The sequence below is a fragment of the Homarus americanus genome, unplaced genomic scaffold (genome assembly GCF_018991925.1).
Source record: "Homarus americanus isolate GMGI-L3 unplaced genomic scaffold, GMGI_Hamer_2.0 scaffold17515, whole genome shotgun sequence".
In the NCBI taxonomy this organism is placed as follows: Eukaryota; Metazoa; Arthropoda; class Malacostraca; order Decapoda; family Nephropidae; genus Homarus; species Homarus americanus.
The window spans coordinates 215,668-229,864 of NW_024733365.1; the positions used below are offsets into that span (position 1 = coordinate 215,668).

General features: G+C 40.4%; 1 protein-coding gene across 1 annotated transcript in view; it reads left to right on the forward strand.

Annotated features, from left to right (window-relative positions):
- LOC121869782 (carbonic anhydrase-related protein 10-like) overlaps nucleotides 1–14,197 on the forward strand; it is a 165,154-nt gene that overhangs the window by 54,961 nt on the left and 95,996 nt on the right. Inside the window, exon 2 of the mRNA XM_042371343.1 lies at nucleotides 13,320–13,367. Coding sequence (XP_042227277.1) covers nucleotides 13,320–13,367 — 48 coding nt within the window. The remainder of the gene's footprint in view (nucleotides 1–13,319; nucleotides 13,368–14,197) is intronic.

The following is a 14,197-nucleotide window of genomic DNA, read 5'->3' on the forward strand; positions in this document are numbered from 1 at the left end:
TCTGGATATTAAAGGGCTGAAAGGTAAGGCCTGGGAGAGGGGTGGGAAGCCCTACAGGGTCAGGGGAATTTAGAGGAAGAGCAGAGGAAACGAAGAGGAAAATGACAGTAATGAAAAGGAGGAAGGCATAGAGAGAGAGAGAGAGAGAGAGAGAGAGAGAGAAAGAGATAGAGAGAGAGATCATCAAAATAGGAGATGGAAGTGTAAAAATATAAAAGCAAAGGATGAAAGAGAAAGGGGCGACACGATAAGTACAAAATAAATGATAAAGAGGAGTAGAGAGATAAGGAGAGGAATGGAACAGAGGGGAGAAACACTGGTCCTTCATCTCACAATGCTCACCCAAATTTCCCGATGGATTGCCATGTGTACCAGCCAATAGACAAGCCAACTGACGTAGAAATAACAAGTAAATTGAAGGAGAAGCACCTGAGTAGACGGGCAGAGAGAGAGAAAGAGAGAGAGAGAGAGAGAGAGAGAGAGAGAGAGAGAGAGAGAGAGAGAGAGAGAGAGAGAGAGAGAGAGAGAGAGAGAGACACACACACACAGGTATACTGGCTCTTAATATACTCCCTGAATCAATATATCGTGTATAACTCAATATAACAAATACACCCACATACATAAATACTGTATTAACTAAATCCAGTACCTTAGATATTATAATTGTATCATCGTATTTCTGGTTGTCGTCTTCATATTCAAAGCTCATTAAGTCAACATATGATTCACGTATTGGTGTGTTGACTCTCGTAAACACACCTGACGTTTGGGATGACTCGCCCCTACCAGGTACTGTACTCCGGACTTAAGCCTTTAAATAAGTTCTTACATCCTCCCCCTCCTGGCGTCTGTTTGTTGACAGTGTGGACTTTTTATGAAGCCTCACACACATTACACACCAGTCCTTACATGACACACATACAAGAACGCACACACACACACACACACACACACACACACACACACACACACACACACACACACACACATTAAATGTTGGCGGTTATGCTGTTGGTCTTAACTAAATATCTTCCCTCCACCTCGAAAGCCCAAACATAAACATTCACCAGGTCTCAAAGGAGTTTCAGTGCAATGCTGAGAGTAAACACCGCCGAGATGCTAAATACATTGTCTGTGTAAACAAGAAGCTCAGGTGAATGTTGATATTGTGGTGTTGCAAGTGGCTCCTCGGCTGTCTGTGGCCGGCCCTCCAAGAACACGGGCAGCGGTGGTCACAATGAGGCTTTGACCATGGCTGTGACGGGGCTAAAGTTATTAAGAGGGTGTTAACCAGATGGAATAACTTTATTAATCACATGAACAATAAGAAATGTGTCAACTTTTGCCTGACTATCAACAGTACTCATCTCACCTTTAACAAAAACACTGCATGGAAGGTCAATGATGGAGGTATAGTGTATTACAACAATATACTGCTAGTTAACTAATAAATATGTGTTTTATTTTTCAGCCAGTGACATAATCTGGTACAATATAATCTCATTTCCACGTATGAGTTCAGACTACTAATACAATGGAAAATGATGATGTAATTTATGATGAAAAAATCTTATTAAAAAGTAATTAGCTAAGTAAAGGAATATATTAATAAGAAATATCAATAGTTATATGAATTAATAGTACAATAGACAAAGAGGAAATATATTTACTAGGCAGATACTCGGGTTTCTCATTTAAATAACAAACAAGAGAGAGAGAGAGAGAGAGAGAGAGAGAGAGAGAGAGAGAGAGAGAGAGAGAGAGAGAGAGAGAGCACATAAAACAATAACAAAAGAGAGTGTGGGAGCGAAAAAGGAAAACATTGATATAAAGGTAAGCATAAAAGGAGAGGAATGTATAATAACTGCAGGATTAAGTGATATTAAACTATAATCTCCTCTGGTACACGAGGGTCACCAGAGGCAGGGAAATGTTATCGTCAAAAGCAGGTGCATATACGTCCACACACACACACACACACACACGTCACCCCCTCACACTGACGCGTCCTCTGACTCACACTTACTGCCCTCAACACACTTTTTATCATCATACTGCACATAAAGTATTGAAGTAGCTCGTACACCGATGGTCTACAGGGTATTCATAGTGTGAGAATATGAAACACAAAGCCACATGTAGACAGTCATAATTAATTTAACAATGATTTTGTTAATATCATTCTACGTAATTTATATTGATTCAAGTGCCTCTGTAAGTTTTATGTGTGTGTGTGTGTTTTTTTTATCTGTGCTTGCGTGTGTGTCTGTGCTTGTGTGTGTGTGTGTGTGTGTGTGTGTGTGTGTGTGTGTGTGTGTGTGTGTGTGTGTGAATGCATGCGTGTGTGTGTGTGTGAATGCATGTGTGTGTGTGTGTGTGTGTGTGTGTGTAATTACAGCTATCACTACTAGTGGTAAAAAATGCAAGAGTTGTAGGAAACTAAATATTCTTAAAGTTTAAATTATTTATCAATGGCAGAAGAAATAATTTACAATAAACAAAGTGGACCCAAAGGACACAATACCTTCCTCACTGACACACACACACACACACACACACACACATGACACACACACACACACACACACACACGCTATCACCTCACACTGACGCGTCCTCTGAATCACACTTACTGCCCCCCTCAACACACTTTTATCATCATACTGCACACCCCCCCCCTCAACACACTTTTATCATCATACTGCACATAAAGTAATAAAGTAGCTCGTACACCGCTGGTCTACAGGGTATTCATAGTGTGAGAAATTATGAAACACAAAGCCACATGTAGACAGTCATAATTAATTTAACAATGATTTTGTTACTATCATTCTACGTAATTTATAATGATTCAAGTGCCTCTGTAAGTTTTATGTGTCTGTGTGTGTGTGTTTTTATCTGTGCTTGTGTGTGTGTGTGTGTGTGTGTGTGTGTGTGTGTGTGTGTGTGTGTGTGTGTGTGTGTGTGTGTGTGTGTGTGAATGCATGCGTGTGTGTGTGTGTGTGTGTGTGTAATTACAGCTATCACTACTAGTGGTAAAAAAATGCAAGAGTTGTTGGAAACTAAATATTCTTAAAGTTTAAATAATTTATCAATGGCAGAAGAAATAATTTACAATAAACAAAGTGACCCAAAAGGACAATACCTCTCACCGACACACACACACACACACACACACACACACCAGACACGGTACAATGTAGTTTCAGTCATGTAAATATTCCATGTACCCCAATTTTTGTATACTTACTTTATTTTACAAAACTTGTGAAATAGGAAGCAACACACACGCCTGCACACACTTAGGATTACGTAAATCGTGTAGTTCGTTGCAGTAGGAAAACATAAAAGGAACAACCCCCATTACCTTCCACTGTTGTTCCACATATTCTGCATTCTTTTGTTTTGGCTTACCAGCACTCTCTTGTTTTTGGTATGATTTTACAAAGATGATATTCCTTGACACTTAGAATATTAATATCGAGTAATAAAGCTGTTTTTAAAGCCATTTCAATTTTAATTCTAGTAACTTTCTTTATCCTTTTGTAAGTCAATAGTCTGAAAAATATATAAGGGTGTTCATAAAAATTATTGTCTGACACATTTTAGAATTTGTATATGCCACTGTACCATGACACTGCATCACAACTACTGTACCATGACACTGCATCACAACCACTGTACCATGACACTGCATCACAACCACTGTACCACAACACTGCATCACAACTGCACCTCAACACTGCATCACAACTGCACCTCAACACTGCATCACAACTGCACCTCAACACGACATCGACCTAAGAGGGAAGATTATAGAGTGAACGCCAAATCACATAGTTACTCCTTCGTCCGATTTGAAAAGTTATTGAACTGTGTCGACGCTGAATGAAAAGAGTTTACTAGTTGACATGATTGCTACTCAGGGGACTCTCAAAGTAGGAGCTGGTAACAATCTTTGTGACTCGGAAAATAGCCGGTAATCGAATAACTCTCCTCTATTTACGATATAATGATTAGGAGAGTTTTGACGTCGGCGATGCCTTTGTCTGCCTTCCTATTTTATGAATGAATTAATTGCCCTCTTAAAAAAGTTTCTATTTCAATTATTATTCATACTAGAGTTGTTTTATGTTCTTATCCATTTGATTGTGATGATAAAACGTGAATTATATAGAATTTCACTGAGGATGATTTTGGACTTTGTTTAGTTTGTAGAAATATCGTTTATCTTCCACCACTTTTCCTGATCGCTTCTCCTGACTACCTCTCCTGACTGCTTTTCCTGACCGCTTCTTCTGACCGCCTCCCCTGACCTGACTGGTGATATTTTTCTCTCGGTCGTGAGAAAGTTTTTAACAAGTACTGGTTATCAAAGTCAATGATCAGTTCCTGACACTTATGTTTTTCTTTCATAATCGTTCTAAATAAACGCCTTAACTAACCATCAGAAGAAAAGATAATTACGTAAAAGATGCCAATGGAATTATTATTTTTTCTTCAATTCATTTCCAGCTGACAAAAAAAATAATAGTAATAAAAAAGAAACGAATTAAAAATAGATATCGTAAAATCTTCTGAAATGTCAAATACAACAGAGATGGGGCGACAAATTTATTGCCTTTTAATGATACCTAACGCAAATATTAAATTCCGGAAAAATATTGATCGTCCCTTAAAAGCAAGAATTCAATAAGTGTTTCAGTTCTCGTATATCCAGGAATTTCATTACGAGGGAACGAGCCGCCGGTAAACACGCTGGAGGAGGAGAAGGAGGAGGACCTGCCCATGGACCTACCTACCTAGGTTTTCATCAGCCTGTTGCCCCTCCCTCAGTACTCGAGGTTTCCATCTATAGCTGATTGGCTGTTGTGTAAAATAGCTTCCATCCACAACGAATCAGCGACGGTCCTTTCGTCCTTCCTATCTACGACGAATAAAAAAAATCGGCGTTTAATCGTTCCTATCTAATGCAATCAAACGATCATTTGCGTTAATTCTCGCTCTATAGATATAGTATGATCACGTATTCATTTTTATTCAGGATATACGGAACATTCACGAGCAATCAGAATGAGACCCGTCCAGCACAACCTAACTCATCACATATATATAATCAATAACCAGGATGAACAAGAGCAATTACTCCTTCGTAACCAGTACAGCCACATTGTTGTTTTGCATTCGCTCTCATCCACTATATCCACGATCATTTTCTTCTATTTAGTTCACGGAAATAGTCCAAATGTGTTCGCTTCTATCCACTACACTACAGTCACGTCGCTTCTCACAATCCTTCGTTCATATCCAGTAAACCTAACGTGTCCTATTCCTCTCCCTGTATACAGAGAGAGATCACAAACCTCTAGTAATTCAATAGAACGTTAATCCCATAAAGACCTCAGCTTCGTGTTCATGGTTTTCCCTGGAAGATCAACTTTATGTATCGTATTTTGGCGGACAAGAACCAGAGTTTGTTTTGGCTGATATTTTCTCCGTGTTGATGTTAGTATGTGAGCTGATGTAAGGCGTAGAGCGAGTCTATTTGGTGTGTGTGGCGGGGAATAATATACATTTCCACAAACATAGATTCGTAGACTGAATATAAAAAATACACAAAACACACACATACGCTTCATAATTACATACAAATTTATGCACTAATCTTTGAATGTATATACTGTAGACACAGGTATACAGGTTAACACACACTGGCATAGATGCATGGGGGTAGTGTACACACACACACACACACACACACACAGACATTGTTAGTTCAGTATCTCAAAAGAATATACAACATGTTGAGCATCCTCAGAGCTCTGACAAAACACATTATTGAAAACTCTCTTTGAACATCGTCTATGTCAACCAAGATAATTCTATAAATATCAACACGTTAACAATAATACACCAACGGGGATGCCTAACTACTCTTGTAACCCTAAAATACATAACTTTTAAAGTACTGTATATATTTGATGGCCCTTGAGTGTGTTGAGTCTTGAGGCCACAGTCGCCAGCAGCATCACATCTACTGATCCTCAAAGGTCACTTCTCTAGGCTCTGTTTTTCCTCTTAAATGGAACTATGTGAACGTAACTACTTCACTTAAAAGCTATGGAGTAATGATGAAGACTAACATGGCGTTAAATTGAACTGGGACTCTGCAATAGCCAAATTCTTATTCTCAATCCTCAGTTAAAGTAGTAAAAGTTAACGTAGGAATCTTTTGAGATCCTGGAGGCTGGAGTGGGTGGGTGATGAAGGCAGCAGATGCCGCAGGATCACGACCACCGCTGATCATATCCGACGGTAATATAGTCCTGTGGCACCCGAGCCTGAAATTCTGTAGCCCGTCTCCAGGTCCTTCATTTTTCTCAGGGGCTGGGCGTAAGGGGAGAAGGGGGGGGGGGGGGGGTGGCCCGGAGAAGGAGGGAAAGTTTTTTGGAGTAACTGGCGACCCTGAGATGAGTGAGAGAAGTTTGCGGGGTAAGGAAGGGGCAGTCAGAGGGAGAGATGGCAAGGGAGGTTGAAGTAGGGACTGACGATGGGGGCGACCCTAGGTGGAGGAGAGAGAGAGAGACGACCCTGGGACGTGGGGAGGAAGAGTCCTAGGTTGAAGGAACAGAGGGACTCGGGTGGTCTGAGAGGAGAGCCACTAGGTCTTGGCTTTGTTTATTTTTTTTCATCTTTACCAGGTCTTATATTTTTTGGGGGAGCGTGAGTGATGGTGTTCATCTCTTCCTTTTCTGAGAGTTAGACACCCAGCGCTGCGGCTTCTGGTAATGCATCTAAGGATTCTTAAAATATAGCAGGTAAAGTTTAGAGAATTCCTTACTTTTAAAAACTAAAGAGAAAGCTCAGTGGAGAAGCTTTCTATGAATCTGGATGTTTGGCAACACTAGCTGAGACTCAGTGAGGCAGCCAAGTCGAAGGAAAATAGAAGAAAGATGAAAAGAAAGGTGCAGGTGGAGGGCAGCTGAGAGCTCGTGAAGCAAGAGGGAAGAGTGGAGTAGCGGTGAGTGGAGGGAAATGTGAAGAGGAAGCAGAATAAACGGAAGAGGCTGGAGTGAAAGAAGAAGAGGAGGAGAGGAAGGAGAATACGTATAAGAGGATACCGTGGAAAAAAGAAGTAGAAAAAAGAGGATGAAGAGGAGAAGGAGGAATAGAGGAGGAAGAATAACCAGAAGAGGATGGCGTGAAAGAAGACTGGATGAAGAATGGTGGGAGAAGAAGAAGAAGAAGAAGAAGAAGAAGAAGAAGAAGAAGAAGAAATACAGATAAAATAATAAGGGAGATGTGATATGGCGATGGTTAAAAGGGAGGAGAGGAAGAAGAGATGAGAGACGAAGAAGTTTTAATGGTGGTGGTGGTGGTGGTGGTGGTGGTGGTGTGGTGGGTGGTGGGTGGTGGTGGTGGTGGTGGTGATGGTGGTGGTGGTGGTGGTGGTGGTGGTGGGTGGTGGTGGTGGAGGTCGAGGGAGAAGGGAGAGACACAGCTGGTGGAGAGATAAAAACAGCTGGGAGGAGAACAGCTTGAAGGGGTTAGAAGCCTTAAGACGAAAAACAAGAAAAAACGAGAAGAGAGATATTTGTGAAGGCCTGAACCATTACACACACACACACACACACACACACACACACACACACACACGTAATAAGATTAAAAAAATAACATTAAAGAATAAATAAAAAAATAAAAAACGATAAAAAAGAAAGCAGGTTAGCGTTAGCGTTAGGGAGTTTCATCATCAGGTGAAATAAACCAGGGTGTCTAATTTCCAGGTGAATCGAATCGTATAATGAAGAGTTATAGTTAAACCAGAAAGAAATCCTCTCGCTTCAGTCATCACAGTATCGCCCCAGAAAAAAATGAAGAAATATAAGAGTAACATCCAGTGAAAGGGTTTACTGCAACACGACAGGTGGAACATGCGAGAGACGCGGCACATGAAAACGCCCACATATCACCTGGTCACACGCAATAAGCTGACCACCACCACTATCACCACCCCCCCACCGAGATGCACTGTATTCCCCTTAGAGACAACATGACCCACCTATTGCCTAAAAATAGTAAACATTCCCTCACCTAGCGAATGTAAATAGAGATGTTAGTTGTCAGAATTAATGAAGAGAATTAGACTTTATTTTTTTACTTCCAACACACTGGAATGTTTTTTTTTAAATGTCGGTATCTTGTGTAGTTTAGTGGTGAAGATAACTCAAGAGATTTCGTGGTTGATAACTTAGCTGAATGATAATAAGAGTAATAAACCTACACCGGGTAAGAATACACATCATAAATACCATCTAAACTTATACTCTTATGATAACACGCCGACGACGTCAAGGAACCCACATTATAGATATACCAAAAGCGATATACTAATATAATAGAACACCTGGAGTATATTATGACCAGGTTAACTTTTTAATAGCACTGTGTAGAAGGTATGTACTCTCTAATCCTCACTACAGAACGCGGAGGTAAACACAACTCCTTTCCGGGTCATGTAATGTAGGAAATGATAGCTTGAATGACGTAGATACAAGGGTGTACAGCTGCTCGGTGCCAATATTTTCTCCAGGTAATATGTGTAAGGTCAGTAATATCGGTTCATATTTAAGGCAGTGATGCTGAGAAACCATGAATATAACTTTTGTGATTTTAATGTTGCTTCTGACAGTTTAATTCAGATTTTTCGCTTTGGTGGCACGTGAGTGTATTAAGGCGTATGGTAATTCAACAGTTTTCCCAGGATTTAGTACGTGAATTATCTATATCATTTTATATACGATTGCATTATAACATACCAGTGGAGGGAAAATATTAGATATTCTGTTTTGATTTAAAGTAAGATTGCAAGAACAAATCTATTGTTTTAATTAATTATAAACATCTGTGTTCGTCGGATTCAAAAATTTCAATCTAGAATATTAAATTTGTAGTTGATTTCTGTTCATGTTGCCCACAGTGATCTAATTTGACTCATTACTTGGTCAGGCAACGTTTACATAGATTAATTGATGTAGTATGGACGCCTTTCATTCATCTAACGTGGAGTGAATAATACCTGTGGACAATGTAAGGGTGAAACAGTTGGTTACGCAGTATAAATCTACCACTTTATTTATCCTCAAGCAAAGTGAAAGAGACGTTAGCATAGTGCCAGGTTGTATGGAGTTGGTGTTGTTGGTGGTGGTGGTGGTGGTGGTGATGGTGATGGTGGTAGTAGTGACGGAGCCTCGGATTCTGAGGCAAAGTCAATAGTCTGGCCAGCCGCATTTCTGCCCAATCACCGATTTTACCTGTTTACCAAATATCACTTACGTGACGGAAGAAGCATCATCTCTGATCATTACATACATATTTACACCATTAATATGGTATTGTAAATTGTTGTAGCAGACAAAGGCACATTACGTCATGGCTCAGGTTTGGCCCAAAGTTGACATGAAGAGCGTGACGTAGGTCCATATACGATAGCAGAGAGGATGTAGTAATGTTTTGTTTATCTCAATTGTAAAGTATCAGAATCTAGAGATTTAGTATTTCTTAACACAACAGTACGGCAACTATTCCTTATCCTCTGGGTTGGGTTGGGGTCAGGAGGGATGAGGGGGAGACGTGTGAGCATATGTAAAGATAACACTGTTTATATTGCCTGACAATAAGTGAGAAATACTATACTTTACGCAGAGTGAATTTCAAACAGGAGAGAGAGAGAGAGAGAGAGAGAGAGAGAGAGAGAGAGAGAGAGAGAGAGAGAGAGAGAGAGAGAGAGAGAGATACACATAGCTCAGGCCAAAAGCTCTCAATCTGCTGATGGAGGAATGTCGGTAAAATGCATCACGTGAATCTTCCTCGCTATTTGAAAACCATTACATGAAATACTGAACCTATGAAAGTCTCTATACCTCCCAAGAGAAATAAAACCAAAAACCTTCTCTAGAATATCTCCCCCCACCCCCACCTTTTTTTTCTCTGTGTATTTCTGGAGATAATTCCTACACAAGGAAAGGTGTCGCCCGAGCCCCATTTGACACGCCATAGGAACACTCCGAAATCACGTTGGGATTCGCAGTCGTCCTGAAAAATAGTGAAGCATTAGCATAAATCTTCCCTTGATTCTGAGGCGGCGGTGAGAAATGACTGGCTTTGGAATTTTAAATGACAGGGAGAAAGACCATCTGAATATTTGGAAGACGGGGGCCAACCTGGTGTATTTTTTTCCCCTTCAGAGGATAAAAATTTATTCTCTTTTCTGTATGGAGACTGACAAGAGGATTTACAATGATCAATCGTCGTATGTGTTTTTGTGTCTTTGATCCTTCGCGTCTCTAACATATCTGAACAGCCTGAGTCTTCCAATAGCTTATATACACCGTCTGGTTCCTCATCTGAGTCTATTATTATAAGTAAATAGATTTTTCTTTAAAGTTTATAGAGAAAGATTATTTGAATTTGATTTATTTCTCAATTTTATTTCTTGATTACACAGAAACCAACTCTGCCGTCATAAAGAACTATACTATTAAGTTTCTATGCTATTTTTCTTAACATCATATAATTTAAATTAAGTTATAGTATTATATCCGAGAGAGGAATAAATTTTATAAAAGCTGAATACTGTACCTAAGTTTAATAAGGTAAGTGCCTCTGACTAACTTTGATAACATAGCTTCAGTACATCGTGGTGTTAGTTGACTTTATTCGCCCTAAGGGACGAAGTCACGGGAGTTACGGCCTCACATAAGTGTGTTGGATGAAACCGTGAGTACAAGTGTAGGTGAAAGTGCTTGGGAAATACAGCAGTCCCGCCTACGAGTGTTACGGTCTTTTACTTCCTCACATGAACTGGGAACCCTATTCACACGTACTAGGGACCCGTGCCACTCTATTCAGACATACTAGGGGGACCTGTACCCCTTTTCACCCCCAGATAGCATAAACTTTATATATTTAGTCAGGTTTCATATATTTTTATCAATTTATCCCAAATGAAACCTGAAAAAATATGTAGAGGAGAATGTTTTCCAAAGGGTTATGTTATTTGATCCCTAGTACGTTTGAATAGAGAGACGCAGGTCCCTAGTACGTGTGAATAGGGTGACACGGGTCCCTAGTACGTGTGAATAGGGTGACACGGGTCCCTAGTACGTGTGAATAGGGTGACACGGGTCCCTAGTACGTGTGAATAGGGTGACACGGGTCCCTAGTACGTGTGAATAGGATAACACGGATCCCTAGTACGTGTGAATAGGGTGACAGAGGTTTCACAATGATTCATAATAAATAATTTAAACATCGATTATTCATTCCTTGTATTAATCTCAAGATCACTTAACTATACCAAATTAAGATCTCTCGCCAACAATCCTGACATATTCATCTCCTTAAATTTAAAATAATACTTGAACCAAACATGATTTTTTCCATCTCGGCAAAATTAACCTTCATTTATCAATTCCGGTACATCACAAGACAACAAAAATTAGCACCGTGAGTCATGACACAAACAAAATCACCATTTCTGCCATTATCAGAACACTAATTGGTCCCTCAACGCTGCTTAACCTGACATTACTGGTGCTTAAGTCCCGGGTTTAGTTCTCACTCGGCTGCAAACTGCATTCTACTATCTGCATTATGGCTCCTCTGTCCTGAACACTGCACACACCTATTACATGTGCAGTCAACATCGTTTAAGGCACACCAGACGCACATCACCACACGAGCTCACTGTTGCCCTGAGATGAGGATATTGTTGGATCATTTCTGTTCTGGGATGAAGATGTTGTTCACTCATATGTTTTTGTCATATGATTATTTATCTACTACCAACGCCCCCAAAAATAATGGTAATGATAATGAACTGATAATATTAATGGTGATAACTATGACAATAACAATACTACTACTACTACTATTGGTACTTACTGATAATGATACGAGTACATTGATGGACGTAGCCTGAATAATAAAATGATAATACCAACATAGTGATGAGGGGAGGGGGGTGAGGACACAGTGGTTGGGTGTTAGTCAAGACCCTTCACCTGAGGACAATGTGGGGGAGAGAGGAGGCAGACAACAATGCCTGAGCCAAGTCCAAGGCGTAGTAGTAGAAGGTGTTGGCAGCTCTTACTCACACACACACGTAATGACTGTTTACCTGCACCTTAATGGCCTGTTGACACTCGGCCCTAACAAGCTGTGTTCCCATCGACGCCCAACTGAGGGATGGCGGCCTTGGCTAATGCTTCGACAACACCCACAGCTTAAAACTCCTCGAGGAACCATTCGTCAACAGTGAGGATGAGTGCTTCTTGGTACACCTCCCTTCCTCCCTCACTCCCTCGCCAATCAGGTCGAGAAAACATAATCTTAATTCCCAGCGCCACAGAAATCTTTATTCCGCTTGTTTGTGTAGTGAAATTACGGAAGTGTGACATGCATTAATTACTTGGGTACACTAGGTTGGGGGGTGAGGGAGGGATGGAGGGAGGGGGGGAGGGAGGGAGGATAGTATGCGTAAGCGAGGGTGTCCTAAGTCTTCACAATAGATTACGTCGCTGTAACTAACCCGCTGTACAAACCAATTAGGGTAAACCATAATGGCGGCTTATGTCAACTCCCCACAGTTGTTTCTGACGTCATTTAAGGATTTTTTTGTTGTTGTTTAAAGAGATTCAGTTTTATAAGAGATGCCACGCTGTGGGATTACTGGGATTTACCCTCGTTATATTTCCTTCTCATTATTTTGGATTTACGTTAATCTTTAATGACTTGGATTTAGAAACGGGGCTTTGGTGATTTGTAGCCATTACTTGAGGTTTGGTAACAGTGGTTGGGCTTTGTTATCGAGGGAGTCAATTGGATGTGATGACCATTTTCTATATATGATTGTAAGGTAAACCTCGCCAAGTTACTGATTAGATTTCACTTCGTCTTTAAGCTCTGAAGGTAATATTAGACTTGAGTGTTATTTCTTGTGTCTTAACTTCCATGATATTGTGTCTCGTTACATTAAACCAAGACCTTTCGTGATACACATGAATTCTATTTAGTTTTTCATTTATAGTGTCTTTAAGTTTTTATTTTCAGATTATATAATCACAGAAAAGATCTCACACAGGACCACTGGACCACTCAATATCAAAATGATCGGAATTAATCAAACTTATTTTCTATTAAATTGTTATGGTAAATTGATGAAAATAAGGAAATAATCTTGAAGGGCTTTATAATTGCCAAGGTTGTGTGGGTGTGTGTGAGTCAGTCTAACCAAGATGTTTTTCTCCTTCCAGGTCTTCGCGCCAGCTGGGATGAATGGTGGACCTATGACGGTATATCAGGTCAGTACCTCTCTATTACTACCTTCCACAACCTCCAGATGTTTAGAATGTTCTTGAGAGATTACAAAAGATTCATCGATGAAACTCTTCTTCTTTTTCGTCGTCAATAGGAAGAGTCTTTGAATATTGTCTGATTTCGCTTTAAGGTTAACATGGTATTCACACTCTGGAATACATTAGTCTTCCATGGTAGACACGAGTTCAACTGTCCTAGCCTGAGAGGTTCGAGTGAGCCGCTAGATACTAGGTCTGCCCCTCCTTCTCTCCTTCCTTCCTTCCTACTCTCCCTCCCTCCCCCTCCCCCTCCATTCATCCCTACCTCCCATCCCCCCCTTACTCTGAACACCTGAAAAGTTGTGCTATGCATTTAAGAACGTCAGTAATGCTTTCCTGTTTGCTTACTGTTCTTCTCACTAGTGCTCTGTGAGTGCTTAACTTAGTCCCAGAAAACATATCTTGGCTATCTCTCCCAGGATGACGGAACTTTACCATTTGTACACAATTATTTCTTACCAGCACTAACTGCGACCCTCCCGCCACGAGAATGATCTTTCTTGCCATTGACAATAAGATGATTTAGTCATACCTAATGTACAGATAATATTAATATTTAAAGGTGATCCAAGAAACAGTTTATCTTAAGGGTACTTATCTTGTGGTGAGATACTGTCCACACTGTCTCCACAACACTGGGGTATAAACAAGGCTGGTCACGGAGACACGGTGTTGTCCTGTCTCGTTAAGATAACTGAATTAATTTTACCCATTTACTACTGTTCATTGGGCATTGGATTTACCAGTTAGTGGAACAATATCTGCCCCAGCGAGGG